At 47.6% G+C, this 15,897-nt stretch overlaps 1 protein-coding gene across 4 annotated transcripts in view; it reads right to left on the bottom strand.

Moving 5' to 3' along the window:
* Positions 1-15,897, bottom strand: part of Afap1 (actin filament associated protein 1) — a 115,000-nt gene that overhangs the window by 72,341 nt on the left and 26,762 nt on the right. For all 4 annotated transcript variants that reach the window (XM_021226454.2, XM_005068850.4, XM_040746981.1 and 1 more), the window contains one exon: positions 151-282. In XM_021226454.2, coding sequence (XP_021082113.1) covers positions 151-280 — 130 coding nt within the window. In that variant the 5' untranslated portion in view covers positions 281-282. The remainder of the gene's footprint in view (positions 1-150; positions 283-15,897) is intronic.

The following is a 15,897-nucleotide window of genomic DNA, read 5'->3' as shown; positions in this document are numbered from 1 at the left end:
GAAGGGCTGCAAGGATTCATGAAGTGGATAGTGTCAGAGAATATACTGGAAGAGAACACTTGAATACAGTTTAGAAATACAGTGGAATTAAAGAGGGTTTGGAAGCCTAGGAATCTAGCCCAAGGACACCCAGTGGCCTTCGAGACTCACCCTTGGATGATGACTGTATTCGCAGCAGGATGTTGGTAAGCACAGCCTTTTTCTCTCTGACAGTTGATGTGAGGTACTCGTGGTCCAGGAGCTCCAGAAAAAGGCGAAGTTCAACTATTAACTCTTCCATTGCTGGAAAGAAAGGAGAGAGGAGGAAGGGGCTCGTTAGGCTGAGGGTTTGCAGGGGCCAAATGGAGTATGAGCTCCACTCCATTGCCTTATGTTCAATCTGATCACCGAATGAAGCATTCTACATTCTAACACAGTAAGTGAGCTTGCTAAGCCAGGCCCACCGCAAAGTCACTATCCTCCCCACACGCTCACGGCTCCTTCACCCACACTTCGAGGCAGCAAAACTCACTAGAGAAGAGCCAGAGTCAAAACTGATGGACGGAGCAGCCCCGGAGTAGACATTTTTCCATGTCAGTGCATGGTGCTGAGTGTTAGTGTCCAGAAAGAGATCAGAGTTCAAACATCAGTTTTCAAATAGCCATCAGCACACAGGTTACAAAACCCTGCCCAAACTTGCTCCCTGAGCTGCCTCCATTGCCAGGACGACAGGGATGCTACACACACTGCAGCAAGGACACTGGGTGCCAGGGCAGCAAAAGTTCAAGTTCAGGTGGTGATCACCCCCCCCCCCGGTGTCCTTTCCCATAAAATGATGGCAGACATTGACATTTTGCACAAGACTGGAATGCTGGGTTGTATCAGCAATTTCTAAATGATTATGTGAGCTCCAGGGCAGTTCAAAACCCTTTGCAGGGTTGGCAGGTCCACAATAGTTTCACAACACTGAGACCCTGTCTTCCTGCTGCTGCAACGAGGAGCAAATAAATACAAGGGTGAGACTACGCGCATACACATGTCAAGCTCTGGTACCTAGCCTGGAGCACTGGCACAAAACTTCAAGAACTGGCACCTAGCCTCAAGCACTGGTGCCTAGCACTTAGCCTCATCAGTGACATGGTGTTTGTTCCTTGTAGCTGAGAACCACTCTTCCTGAAGAGTGCCCTTGAGACATCCTTGATACTACTCAGGTAGCAAAAGCCATTGCTTGCATCAAGTCTCAACCCTTGAGACTGGCCCTCTCCCCTGCTGTAGCAGACAGCAGCATGTTGGTCCAGAGAACAAGCTACAGAGCCTGCAGCTATCTGTGTCACCTGACTTGAATGAATAATGAGCCAGCTACAACTCTTCATTCACCCTTTCTTGTCTTCTCTGCTACTGGCCAGAGCCTCCTGTGTGCTAGGCATGCACTGAGCCACACCCCAGGCCTACCTCTTCAGCACTTCACAGTCACCTCTCAGAAACAAGCTGACTGTACGCGGCAGCTGATAGGTGTTTTCAAATGATCTTTTTGAGGGTTCAGTAAGAATTTTGGAGTCTGTGTCAGCCACTGTGAATGCAACAGCCCCCAAGACTGCGTTTCTAACAAGGTCAGGAGTAATTCTGAGAAACGATGCATTTGGGTGCTGCACAGAGTCACCCGTCCACGGTGAAAGCTATCTGCACAGTTCCGGTATTGTACAGCAAGTGTGGGCAACAGACAACCTGAAATGCAAAATGACCTGACGTTGTCCCCTGTGGTCCAGAGCCAGATAGCATCAGAAATGCCAGTCACCAGGCTTATGGCACAAAGAGAGCAGTCACCATTTTCTGTTAACTGAAAACCCTCCTTCCCAGCTATCTGACCGATCAAGGGTGCTTCTACCATTAAGATGTCTTCCCTCAGTCTGAATATAGAGAACCCAGCTGTCTTCCACTGAGCCTGATGTCAAACACACCAGCAAATTGAGTGAGCAATGTCTTTTTCTTGTTCTGGTAAATGAAGATATTTTTCCTAAACCTATCTAATATGTGTTAATGTGTGATGTTGACCAGTGTTTGATAAATTAACAAATGTCTTTAAACTGCTAGCTATGGAACACAGTACAGTGGGCAAAGCTCATTGACTGGTGAGAGCTGACTTATTCTTCCCTTACCTCTAGAAACCTAAAGCAAGTCACACATAAAGCACTGGAATGTCACTGGAGGAATGACACAGGACATTCACTGACAGCTCTTATAGGAGAAGCAAACTATGCCTGCCCAAGTCACTGTGAGGGCACTTGGCATCTTGTTCTGGGGCGTAGGGGGAACAGTACTTTACAGGGACAACAGTCAGGTCTCATGGTGGAGGGAGACCGGGCTGGAACATCTGTGGGGCACAGCTGAAGTAAGAGTCCCACTTTGACCTGGAGAAGTCCCCTGTGCATGGCAGTGAGAAGGGTAAGTGATTGCGGTAACTCCTGGGCAAACACCGAAAAGGCCTCTCTCAGAACACAGATGCTGAACACCTGCACATCTGACAGCCTGGCCACAAGGCCTGCCTGCGTCACTAGGAAAGGCAATGGTTCTGGGGGGCCAGGGGAATGGCAGTGCCCATACTTGCTGGGGCACCTGCTTCAGCCCTGAGGCAGGCACTGCCTCATCATCTAGAGGTGGGAGGAGAGTCTTGGCCAAAGTCACTCAGGTAGAAACAGGAGCCCAACCAGGAGTTGCAACAGGTGGACCAGGGAGGAGCCCTTTCAAGCCTCCTTTCAGACCACAACACTGAGTTCTACTGTCTTTGTGAGAGACATTAACTCTTCCGAGGTAACATTCAAAGAACCCTATCTATGCTACAACACAGAGGGTTTAGTTCCAGTCACTCCAGCTGTGCTTTGCTCAGAACTTTGCAAATTGCTCCTCAAGACAGAGTATTGGAAAGATGGCCAACTCGCCAGTCCCGGCTTGCTTTCTGCTGCAGTGATAAACACCATGACCAAAAGCATCTTGCGGAGGAAAGGGTTTATTTCACTTATGCCTTCCAGTCCATTACCAAAGGAAGCCAAGGCTAGAACTGAAGAAGAGACCATAGAGGATGGCTGCTTACTGACTTACTGACCTACTGGCTTACTCAGCTACCATTCTTATATAGCCCAGGCTCACCTACCTATGAATGGCCACCCCCACTGCTTACAGAGCCCTACCTAGGGATGGCACTTCCATGGTGTGCTGGGCACTCCCAACTCAATAAGCAATTAAGGAAATGCCTCATAGACACAGTCAGGTGCCAAATTGATCTGAGAAATTAATTCTTCAGTTGCAAGTGTTTCCCTTAGAGGACTGAAAGTCTTGCTCAAGGCTGCAGTCCACTCTTTCTGCTGAACCCTGGTCCAAGGACTGCACACACACTAACCAGTAGCCTCCTAACACCTGAGCATTTTTCAAGCTCTTTCCTCATGGGACCCTCATGATCTTATCATCTCCAAAACAGGTAGCAGCAGAAATGAGTTAAAAACAGCAGGTGACTGGCCGGCGACACAGACTGAGAAGGAGTCTCTGCACAAGGAGCCCAGCCCTGAAACCCAGCACCCTATGCTGGATAGAATGGCAGTCACTGAACACAACTGGGTCAAGAGCATAAGAATTGCTGACCTCCCCCCACACACCCCCAAATACCCTCATTCCATTCTGCTTGATGCTGTACAAAGGAGCTCATAGTCTGTCTCGTCCCCCAGGCAGGAGGCAACTTGCAGCCGGGAACCACAGTGTGCATCTCTCTGCAGGAATGTCTAGCATGATTCCTGACCAGTACCTGCTCTGTGTGGTAAGCAAGTTCACTAAGTGAATTTCTAGTCTCCTTCAGAGGCAGGATCCCTGAGATGTGCCTTAAAGAGAAAATTGCAGAGGAAAAAAAATCTGTCCCTGAATAGTAACTGTGTCTTCTATGACATATTTAGAACTGAAGAGAAGTGTGGCGGGAGGCCAACTGGGACATGGCCCTTTTCTTGGGCAGTTAGCACACCTGGCAGGGCCTCCTCTGCTAAAGCACATTCTCAGGCGTGGGCTGAAGTACTCCAGTGGCAAGGAAGGGAAGCAGCCACCACCCAAGTGTAGCCATGCATATTTTCCCTTATAGGGTTACAGCTCAGACTCCTCCAGCAGCTTCTTCCAAACATTTCCCCAGGCCTCAGCAGATAATCTAAGGAGGCTGCTTACAGGTTGGCCTCGAGCTCCCCAAAGCAGTAGCCAAGCTTTAAGTTTCCCTCAGCCAGACAGCATCATCTGAGTGTCTGGGTGACTGTGGACATGAATCACTAACCTTCTTTCAATTCTCTAATCCATGATGTCAGAATCTGAATGGTCAGCTGCCTAGCCACAATGCTGGGAAGATCCCAGAGGCTGTGAATAAGATCCTCATCCCAGCCAGGCCGTGATGGTGTACTCCTTTAATCCCAGCACTAAGGAGGCAGAGGCAGGCGGATCTCTGTGAGTTTCCAGGAAGTATTATGATTCTTAAAATTGGATGAATTCAAGGAAACCCTAAGAGAAATACCCTTGCATTGGTTTGGAGAAAGCTAAGACAGCCAGGATCTGGATGCAATTTCTGCTCATCAATGTGTACGTTATCACAGCACCACAAGGCAGGACTTTCTGATTCATATGAAGAGACATATGAAAGTCGTGGGTCACTTGGTCCACTACAGACATGATACGAGAAACATGGTATCCCCACCCCACTTATATCTGTACTCCACCCCAGTTTAATTAACTAGCTGGCAAACACTATGCTCACAAGGTTGTATTCAAAATCTAAATGCCAACATGATCCAGTCCTGGGCATCCATGCTCCCACAATCCAGAGCCACACACAACACAGGGAACAAGAGTGACAAAGGTTTTTGAAAAGATAATTCCAGAATGAGGATAGGCTGAGCAGAATTGGTGAAAGGTTGGAATTCGAAAAGGCACAGCCAGATGAGGGGAAGAGATGACTACTGATAGTAACCTAAGGATGGTTCCTGTGTGTGTGTGTAGGAAAAATATTTAGAATTCTAGGGTATCCTCATATTTCCAAGAACCCCAAAATTACCATTATAAGAGGCTGCATAGGAGAGACGTGTCTGACAACGCATTTCTGCCACTATACTGAACACCGAGAACATACAAAGGCAAACAGCTCAGTAATGAGCAAGCCAAGGAGTTAGGACATTTTTCCATGAAAGTTGCAAATGGCCACTGAATGTGTAGGAAGGCACTGCAATCGCTCATCACAGATACACAAACCAAACCACCATGGCATTCCTACATTCACCAGCTGACTAAAGTTTAAATGACAGAAACACATTTCCCCAGTGAGTGGGAACAGGGAACCTTATTTCAATCCTAACCCTCAGAGAGCAGTGTGACAGCATCCATGTGGCCAGGAACCTGTGCCCAGGGATTTACCCAAGACACATTACTGCACACATCCACACAAGAATGTTGGCAACTTTATTCAAAACAACACCAAACCAAGCCCAACCTAAAGGAACACTAACAAGACCCAAGGCTGGGCCTAAGTATGTTACACTGTGTTCAGCCCAGAATTACCCTCAGCAGTAAAAAGAAATAAAGAACACACATTTAAAAAAAACAGGTAAATAAGCTGGGTGGTGGTGGTACACTTCTTTAATCCTAGCATTCAGGAGGCAGAGGCAGAGGCAGGCAGATTTCTGTCAGTTCAAAGCCAGCCTGATCTACAAAGTGAGTTCTAGGACAGTCAAAGCTACACAGAGAAACCCTATCTCAAAAAAAAAACACAGGATGGATAAGATGGATGGAGACACACACACACACAGAGAGAGAGAGAGAGAGAGAGAGAGAGAGAGAGAGAGAGAGAGAGAGAGAGAGAGAGAGAGAGAGAGAGATCCCAGGTAGATCTCTCAAAAGAGCTACATGAACACCTATCCATAAAATGAACCCAGCAAACAAAATCCCAGAGCCAGCCATTGTACCTGGCCACAGAACCGATCAGGGCTGCCCCAGATTGAGTTGCAGGGAGGTTGGCAAGATAACTCCAGGGTTGGCAATGAGTTCTGAACTCACAGACTGAGACTCTGTGAGTCACAGTAGGAGAGATCTGGAGAAAACCAACAGGTCAAGATGACCAGGTTAAACAGGAAATAGTATTTTATCTGGTAATATGAGGTCTGCATAAATATAATTTTAAGAAAAGACTACTGGCTGGCAGCAATAAATGGATTAGGATCAGGGATGGGGACTCTGGTCAGTTTCCCACAGGAGGTAGGCAGGCTCTGCCAGGGGCATCAGGGAAGCAAGGGCCTCTAATCACCGCCCCTCTGGGGTTCTTCCAAGCGGAGGGAGTGAGAAAACACCCACTCAAACACAAGGGAAAGCATGGAGCCAAATAAAACAAGAGTAAGTGGACTTTCTCATCTTGTTGGTGAGGAAAATGAAGTTTAGAGAGGCGAACAGCTCGCACAGATAGAAAGAACAGGAGGCATTAGGTCAAACCGGTTCAGTCTTCATCCAAAGATTCCAAGAACCTGACAAAATACAGCTGGCCAAGTCTCAGAAGAGGTCAGGAATGTGCAAAGCGTCGGCCCAAGGGGTAGAACACATGGAGAGGGGCACAGCTGCCTAGGCCTGAGCATGGTGTGTATTAGAGAGGTCAGGTGCTAGGGTATTACATCTCTATGGTCCTCTCGAATCCCATCGACTAGCTTCCTTCACAGTTACAAGGCTTCTAAGTCACAGGGACAACCAGGAGGTGTGTCCTATGCATCATGCTGTGGTTGTAACTAAGCAGACACTGCAGCATAGGGATAAAAGGCATGTTCAAGGGCTCAAGGATCAACAATGGCATGCTTCCTGCAGGGACAAGGCTCATGCGTGCAATGGCCCTGGCCCCACCTCTAAACAGGAACAACCACAGTGAAAGCTACTCAAGAGAAAGAAATGAACAATCCTGCACCCTGCAAGCCTGTGCCACAGCCCCTGTACTACACAGCCGGCACGGCCTGACGATGGGGACAGCAGGCTCTATGCAGGAGGGACATTGGCAGGCAGCTGCCACAGACCTTCTGCCATCTCCAAGGGAGACATCCAATGCCATAAGGACCTCCAGACAGCTAGTCAGGTCCAACCTGGTCATGTGACTCCCCACTGCTTTATTAAATAAAAAGCCTACCCTAATTAAGTTCTTAAAACTACAATTTCAGGGACTGGCGAGATGGCTCAGTGAGTATAGGCATCTGTCACCAAGCTTAATGACCTAAGTTCCATCCCCAGGACCCAAATGTGGAGGAAGAAAACTAACTCCGACAAGTTGCCCTGTCCTCCACATACTCTGTAGCACACACAGCCCTCCCGCTCACATGCACACAAAATTAATAAAAATAAAATTTACAAGAACTACAACATAGGACATGAGGAATATAGTGGAATCAGAATCTTCCAGAATCCTGAGACAGCAGGCTTCCTGCTAAGCAAGCTTCTGTAGCCTGAAACTCCTTAGACTACTTCCTGCCACATTTCCTGAACCCACCCCAGCCAGCCTTCTAGTCAAGGAGAAGGTGGGGGAGGGTCACACAGTACTCTCTTGTTGGCAGAAGGAGAGAAGGCACAACCATGACCCAGGAAGGCCTCCACATTGTGTCACAGACACAGGGAAAAAAATGCATCAAGGGGTCACAAGGTCTGCTAGTCATACCACAGGAGTTGACAGGACACCGGGTTTTCTCCAGCACGTCTGATGAGTTCACACCTCTTTGCATCTCTTTGCGCTGTTCCACAAGGGTCTGGGGCATATTTAAGGGTGCAAGGGTCAGCAATGGACAAAGGACTACTCACACTCTACATCCCTGCAGGGACAGGGCAGATGAGCACAATGGCCCTGGCATCCCCTTTCTATCAAGAACATGACACTGAATCATGCTGAGAAGACACCAGCTGCCTCCTGAGCTCCGTGAAGACTCAATCACACTTCCACTGCAGGAAAGCCAAGGCAAAGGTATGGGCAGCATGACTCCTAAGGGCAGACCTGCTGTGGGACATACGGGACCTTCAGAGTGCCACCTCCCTCTCTGTTCCACACCCACCCACCCACTCAGTGGAATATTCCCTCAGAACTGCTGGGTTATTTGCAAAGCAGAAAAAGAACCTACACCACATCAAAGCTCCCCTGCATCTGCTCTGGGCTCAGGGAAATAAACTCCATAAGGAAGGCCTATAATCCAAGGCAAAACACACTATTCTAACACCGTGGAAGCACTGGGGAGGTAGCACAGAAGCCAAGAGAACTATAGTCCTGGGAGGACCTGGAAGCATGGTCAGTGTGCGTGGTGGCTTCTCAAACAGTTGCATCCGGCCTTTACAGGAAGTCCATCCTCACGATCTCAGAAGCTTTCTCACTGGCTCCTGCAGTGCAGCTGTCCACAGAGCCTGCAGCTGAGCTTCTGTGTCCTTCTGTCTTCTCATCCGGTTATCAGAAGGTGCTGAGGCTGGGATGGTGTGTCATCCAGTCTCTTGTGACAGCTACAAGGAAAAGCCTGGGGCTCCCAACAGCAGGTGTGAGTCAGCCTTACTTAAAGCTCCAAGGAGGAAGGGCCATGGCTCTCGAGGGAGTGGAGGCTGAAAGCTAGCATCTGTCTCTCCTCCTGGATCCCCAGGCAGATGGCTTTCCCCCCTGAGCATGTGGGAACAGGAGGCAGGGCGGTGGGCACTCACTCTGGGTAACATATGCCAGGGTGTTAATAGAAGCAAATTAGAGGCAAAGCTTGTCTCACAGGCTGCGCTTTGGAGACTGGAGCTGCAGCACTCCCAGGATGGGTGAGAGCCAGGTTCCTCTGGGATGTGAAACTCTGGGCCCTGGAAGTTCTTCTTCCAGCTCTTTGGATGCATCCTTGAGTGTTCTCTGTAAAGCTGTGGTGGTCAGAGGCTTGACTGAGATGTTATTTTGTTAAATGGCCTGTGTATAGAGCTTGGTATAGTCTTTGACACAGAATAGACTTTCAGCAAATCCTGTCAACTGCCACTTTTCATTACTGGTATCAACTTCTACACAAAATAAGTTTATCAAGGACTCCTCTCCACCCCAAAGAGCAGGTGGAAAGATTAAAGACAGACAACAAGCAGTCTGCCCCCTCTATGGCTGCCAGTCAGCACTCAGAAAACCATTGCTCTTGCTGCCCCTCAGGACCCACATTAGTCTCCTGTGTGCTGCACAAGGGAGCTGTTCCTCCAAACATGTGGCTCCTTTTAAAAGGAATGAACTGTGATGAGAAGACAGCACTGCTTCATAAGACAGTAAGGAAACTTTATAAAGTATCCAGACTCAACAGTGTTAGGAACATCAGGAATAGTGTGTGTGTGTGTGTGTGTGTGTGTGTGTGTGTGTGTGTGTGTGATACAAATACAAATGCAACACACACACACACACACACACACACACACACACACACACACACACACACACACACACACACGCCCTGGATTCCAACTCCTACTTCCAAGGGGCCTTCTGAGGAGAGCTCAGACATAACCACTCTGGAATGCGGTGACAATGACTAATCACAGGTGTGAGACACCCAGCCTCAGGCAGTGATAAAGCTTTACAGAAAAAAAATAACAACAAAACAACAAAACAGGCCTCCAAGGGAATAGGAACTATAGGAAAAACAGGGCTTTCAAGCAAGATACCTCCTGGTTACTCAGAACAGGAAGTCAGTGACTGACATTTAACTTCATAGAGGCAGAGCAGAGCTCCAGCTCAGGCCATTATCCACCCATCATCCAACCCAGAAATAAGTCTCCCTAGGCTCTCCTTCCAAATGCAGTCAGTCTCCTGGCTCCCAACCAGGGCCCTAAGCTAGCCTCGCCTCTCCCCCCTCCCCCTCCCCCTCCTCTTCCCTCTTCCCCTCCCCCTCCCTCTCTTACTATAGTTTGGGTAAGGTTCAAGGGTGGCCCCAGGGGTTCATATCCTCTGCATGGTTGAATAAATAGGTAGTGGGACCTTTATGAAGTGGAGCCCAGAGGAAGGTCATTTCTGGCTGCTCCATGGTCTTTCCTGGGCTTCCTGTCTCATCCAAGTTCATGCTTCCATGATGCCATTTGCTGGGAATTCAAGGCCACCTGATCACCAATTTTCAGCCACAATACTGTGTGAGCTGAGGAAACTCCATAAAGGATCCAGGCTTGTCAGTGTTAGCAATATGAGGATACATACATACATGCATACATACATACATACATACACACATACACATACAGACAGACATACATACATACAGACAGACAGACAGACAGACACACACACCTTAAGGATATATACCCTACAGTTTGTCCCTCAAATAGTCTCAATTTCACAGCAATAAAATCCATGTAAATGGAGATTTTCAAGGAAACATTTAGAGTACTTTGATGCTGGGAAAGAGGGTGGAGCATGCAGAGATGTGAACTTCTCTGGCCTGTGAGGCAGGAATTAAGCTTTGCACCTGGGAGGCTCCCTACTAATGAACTCAAGGGAAATTTCTCCATATGTGCCTTTCTGGGACCCCAAGTCCCATGAGGGTCACTCCAGACCTGAGCAAGGTCACACTACGACAGGCTCATATGTACCACCTGATAACTAGTGTCTGAGTGTGTGGGGGGGATGGGGCATTTCATCAGTCAATTATCCACCACAGAAAATGCACTACAGCAAACTGGAATTATCATATTGGAAAAGGATGGGAACAAAAATTATCTTTTTCCAAGAAGGATGGATATCAAAAGGGTCTTCTCTCTTCAGCACAAGACCTCATCTTTACCAGTGGCTTCAAACTAATGAGCCTCTGCCTCTTCTGAACCTCCAGAAAAGTGTGTGGTGATTTCTCACCCACCTGGAACCCCACAGGATCTGAGATAGACAACAGAAGGTAGGCTGAGGAGCAGGTGACTGGGCCTAGCAAACTGAGGACTGGGAGCGGGTGGTGGGTGGGTGACAGGCTTCAAGCAAGATGGCAAACAGGTTTCAGCCAACCCAAAACACCAGCTGATTGGTAGTGGCTATCTGAGACGCTGGGATCTTAAGGGAAAGCAAAGGGAGTATGCCTGGGGAAAGTTCAAGAATTCATCATCACCTCTGTGATTAATTACCAACATGGCAAACTTTGTGGGGGGGGTGCACATCTTTAATCTTAACATTTGAAAGACAGAGGCAGGTGAATCTCTGTGAGTTTGAGGCCACCCTGGTCTTCAGAACGAGTTATTGGATAGCCAGGGCTACATGGAGGAACCCTATCTCAAAAAAACCAGATAGATAGATGATAGACAGATAGATAGGTAGATAGACAGATGATAGGTAGGTAGGTAGATAGATAGATAGATAGATGGATGGATAGATAGATGGATGGATGGATGGATGGATGGATGGATGGATGGATGTGCTTTCACTCTTCACAATTGCATTGCTTCCCTTCAGATCAGGCAATGGTGATAGGCCCCACAAATCTATTTGCCTGGAAACTTAGCTATCTCTAACAGAGTAACACTGAATAAATCCTGCAAGAATAACATTCTCAGTGACTCCAATTATCACTGAGCCATGAAAACCTGCAATTGGAGAGAAGCATGAGTTAACAGTCATAAATCCAGAATGCACCCATCCTGCTCCCCGTGGCAATTGTTTATTGGCAAATGGTCTTTTCCTGTCCAAAATCTCTATTCTTTTTCAGAGCCTGAAACTGAATGTTAAAATGGCCAAGGATACCAAATAAAGATGGAATGTGCAGATTCCAGGAAAATGAACAGGCTGGAAAGGGGGGGGGTGGCAATCTCCACATGAAGAAGACAGCTGTCACCGACTGCCACTGGCCCCATTACTTGACCCTAACCATGCCAACCTAAAAAGCACTAAGTGTACATACCCTCAAACAAATGGCTTCTGAAACAAGACCTGCAACCAACAATGACCAGAGCCCAACTCCTCAGAACAACTGAAAACCTGGAAAGACAGAAGCTGTGGTTTCCAGCTGCCATAATCTGGCAGTTGTGCTAGGATTCACTGAAGCAAAGGAGCGGATGGCGGGAGCACAGGGTAGAGCAGCCAGGAGAAGCATGGGTCACAGGCAGAGAAAAGGCTCTGCTATAGCTTGGATCAAAGGACAAGAACACCGCCAGCACCACTGCGGGGAATTCGTGTCTCTGATCCCAACTCTGCTTCTATCTATCGGTCAGCAGCGTTGCCTGCCTTAAGCCTTGCTGCCATCAGACTCCTTTGCTGGGAGTCCAGCCCAGACCTTAGCAATGCCCTCCCCCTTGATAGTGAAAGTATTCTCTTTATACCCAGAATAGTTTCTGAGAGGAATGCAGTTGGAGGCCTACTGCTGAGGAATACTGCTGGAAGCCTGCTCACAAGGTGTGCTGACTAACAGGGAAACAAGCAGAGTGTGCCCAGTAGGGAGATGAACAAGTAAAACTTACTAGAGCTAAATGGCCTGCTGTACCCCAACTTCTCTAAATTAAACTGTGAGTATCACATGCCTGTACTTTGCACAAGAACACTCTGACTAGGCCATCACTGGGACCATTCTTTTCAGGTCTCATTTGTACAACAACCACACGCAATGCCTCCCTCTGTCATCCCTCAGTCTCAGAGCTGCAGAAAAGCTCCTTCTCGAACCATGCACCATGGTGGCCCTGGGTGTGAGGGAAGAGGAAGAAGGGGATGAGAAGACAGTGTCAGCCAGGGCAGACCCTGGGGTCAGGGAGAGCTGCCTCACCCAGGCAAGCAGCATGCCAAGCATGCCCTCTCAAGGAGCCCCTGGATAGCTAGACTGGATGAGCAAGAATGCTCCTCCAAGTTCTGTCATGTTCCTAGATACAGCTGGAGCAATGAAGGCTGGAACTCTTTAATCTAAAATGCTCCCACATCCTAAACTTCATAACTTCATGCAGCTCCACTGTGGAGTTCTGGATTAGGAATGTTTGACCAGTGAAGTCGAGGAAAGTATTTCAAAATCTATACAATCCAAGGTACTCTAGCCCCAAGCACTTTAACTAAGAGAGGCTCCATCAATAAAGTTGCAAATTCTGGTTAATATAAAAAGGGACACTAAGGGCCAGAAAGCTTAGAATCCTGCAGGCACAGTCATTCTCCACATCCTGGAGATGCTACAGTGGAAACCGCCCTCTCATTCCCGTCAAATCCACTTGGCTAGGAGTGGAGACAGGACTCCTTCAGCTCTTGCAGAGGACCCAAGTTTGGTTCCCAGCATCCATATCAAGTGGCTCATAACTGCCTGTAACTGCAGCTCCAGGGGATCAGATGCTCCTCTGGCTTCCCCAGGCACCTTCATGGACACACACACACACACACACACACACACACACACACACACACAAATTTTAAACTTACAAAGCACTAAGTTGATCATAAAAAAGACCTCAACTTGCTTATATACTTAAAAAGAAAGAAAACCAAGTTTTTTATTTTTATTATTTTTCTATTTTAATTTTTTTTCATTTAATATACCAACCCTAGTTCCCCCTCCACCCTCTTCTCTCATCCCCCACTCCTGTCCACTCCTCAGAGGGGGTAAGTTCTCCCTTGGAGAGTCAACAAAGTCTGGCATTCCAAATTGAGGCAGCAAGAGCCCCTACCCACTGTATCAAGGCTGAGCAAGTTATCCTACCACAGGAAATAGACTCCAAAGAGTTAGTTTATGCACCCAGGATAAATCCTAGTCCCACTGCCAGCCTCCCTGCCCCCCAACAGATCAAGCAACATAATTGTCACCCACATTCAGAGAGTCTAGTTCGGTCCCATGCAGGTTTCCCAACAGTCAGCCCAGAGTTCGTGAGCTCCCACTAGCTCGGGTCAGCTGTCTCTGTGATTTTTCCCCATTATAATCTTGACCCCTGCTCCACTGCTCAACAAAGGTTCATCTTTGGAAAGTTCTACTTGTAGAATTTGGAGTGGGATAAGTAAAATTTTCATGATTCCCAGAAAATCAACAATGCATCTTCACTGGCTGTAAAAAGAGCAATCTTTCTGAGCCAAGCATGAAAGAGGACACAGCTGGTAGATGATAATCAGTTCTCAGCAGGCTCTTGGTCCCAACTCCCAGGGCGAAGTGTGGAAGGAAAAGGCTATCAATGGCCAGGCATCTGACCACTTACTCATCACACCATCTGCTTCTCCCTTGTGCAAATGTAAAATCAATGCACCCTGCCCCTTGAGACAGAGCTAGGACTGCATCTGTCTCTCTAAGACCCACACAATGATGACTAAGAGATTCAAGTTGCACCTTAAGTAGGATCCTATTGTACCTCGATTCTAGTCCAAAATAAATAGAAACTCTAATATTCTGGATTGATTCCCCTCCTTGCCTAAATTTGCCATTTCCAAAACTCCTTCTGTGTTTTAGCTGCTGATAAAATGTATGAGAAAGGTGGAGTTGAAGGGCCTTGAAAATGACTGCCTTTTTGAGACCCAAGATGTGGACATTTCTAGCTGGTGGGTTTCCTTTCCAAATCTATGGTGCACAGCACAGTGCTCCCTCATTGCTACACATTCAGGAGAAGGACAGGAGCTCACAACACAGGGAATTATGGGGGAAAGCCAAGCAGCTGAGAAGCTTCAGAGTCCAGGGGCATGACTCATGATACAGTGCCTCTGCTTAGCTTCACATAGCCTTGGGTTTAATCCCAGTACAACAGGACAAAACTGCACCCAGGTGACCTGCAGCAAAGCTATGCCTGACTGTCACTTCTCTATGAGAATAGAGACCTCCACCCATGACTTCAGGGATATATCATGTCTCGTGTGACCCCCCACATTCATCTCTGAGGGTATTATCTCTAGATTTCTATTCTAGAGCCACACCTTGCAGCTAAGCATGGAGGAGAGTCAGCCACCCAAAGCAAGCTGAGGGCCCTCAACTAGCTAAAGACCCTGATCACATGACAGCACCAGTTCATTCACAAAATCATTCAACAAATGGTTAAGTATTCTCTGTGCCAGGCAGTGGCTAGATAATGAGAAATCTTTTTCTTTTTTTCTTTTCTTTTTGTTTTGTTATGGTTTTGTTTGTTTTTCAAGACAGGGTTTCTCTGGGTAGCCTTGGAACACATCCCATGGACCAGGCTGGTCTCAAACTCAGAGATCAGCCTGCTTCTGCCTCTGCCTCCTGAGAGCTGGGATTAAAGTGTGTGCCACTACTGCCCGGCCTAAAAGATCTTTTTTTCAAGTGGAGACAGATCAACCAAAACACAGGAGGGGGTCAAGGCTACAGAGAAATACAGAGTAGGAAAAAAAGTCCCTGCCCTGTAGCCACAACAGATGTAAACATGGAATGAGAATAGAGGCTACAAAGAGATAGCTCAGCAGTTAACTACATGAACTACTTTTGCAGAAGACCTGAAGTCAGTTCCTAGCACCCACATCCAGTCCATCCTAACTGCCTGTAACTCCAGCTCCAAAGGAGATCTGATGTTTCTGACCTTCACAAGCACCTTCTCCCCTCTCTCTCCTCTCTGTCTGTCTCTCTTTCTTTCTTTGTCTCTCTCTCTTTGTCTCTCTCCCTCTCTCCCTCCCCCCCACACACACAGGCAGGTACACACACACACAACTTAAAATAAACATTAACTAAAAGGAAGTCACGGACAGATCACTCCTTCACTCCTTCAGTCTTTGCAAGGAGACACCTTTGTCCCCTACATCTTGTACTCACCATAAACAGCCCAAAAAGATGGGGAGACACCACAGTTACTGTTTTAAGACAGTTCAGGTTTCAGATGTCTGATAGGCATATAGGCATACTTCTGCCCTTTTAGGATGAGGCTCTGTAAACCATCTGGCCAATGACAGGATGTCATTTTTCTTTAAGAGGAAACTTTAAATGCAGGCAAGTGTGCATATTTATTTAAGTGCTTTTGTGCTCGCACACGAGCAGA

This window comes from Mesocricetus auratus, unplaced genomic scaffold (genome assembly GCF_017639785.1).
Source record: "Mesocricetus auratus isolate SY011 unplaced genomic scaffold, BCM_Maur_2.0 Super-Scaffold_100006, whole genome shotgun sequence".
Taxonomy (NCBI): domain Eukaryota; kingdom Metazoa; phylum Chordata; class Mammalia; order Rodentia; family Cricetidae; genus Mesocricetus; species Mesocricetus auratus.
The sequence above is the reverse complement of the archived record's forward strand: the minus strand, read 5'-3'. Positions and strand labels throughout refer to the sequence as shown.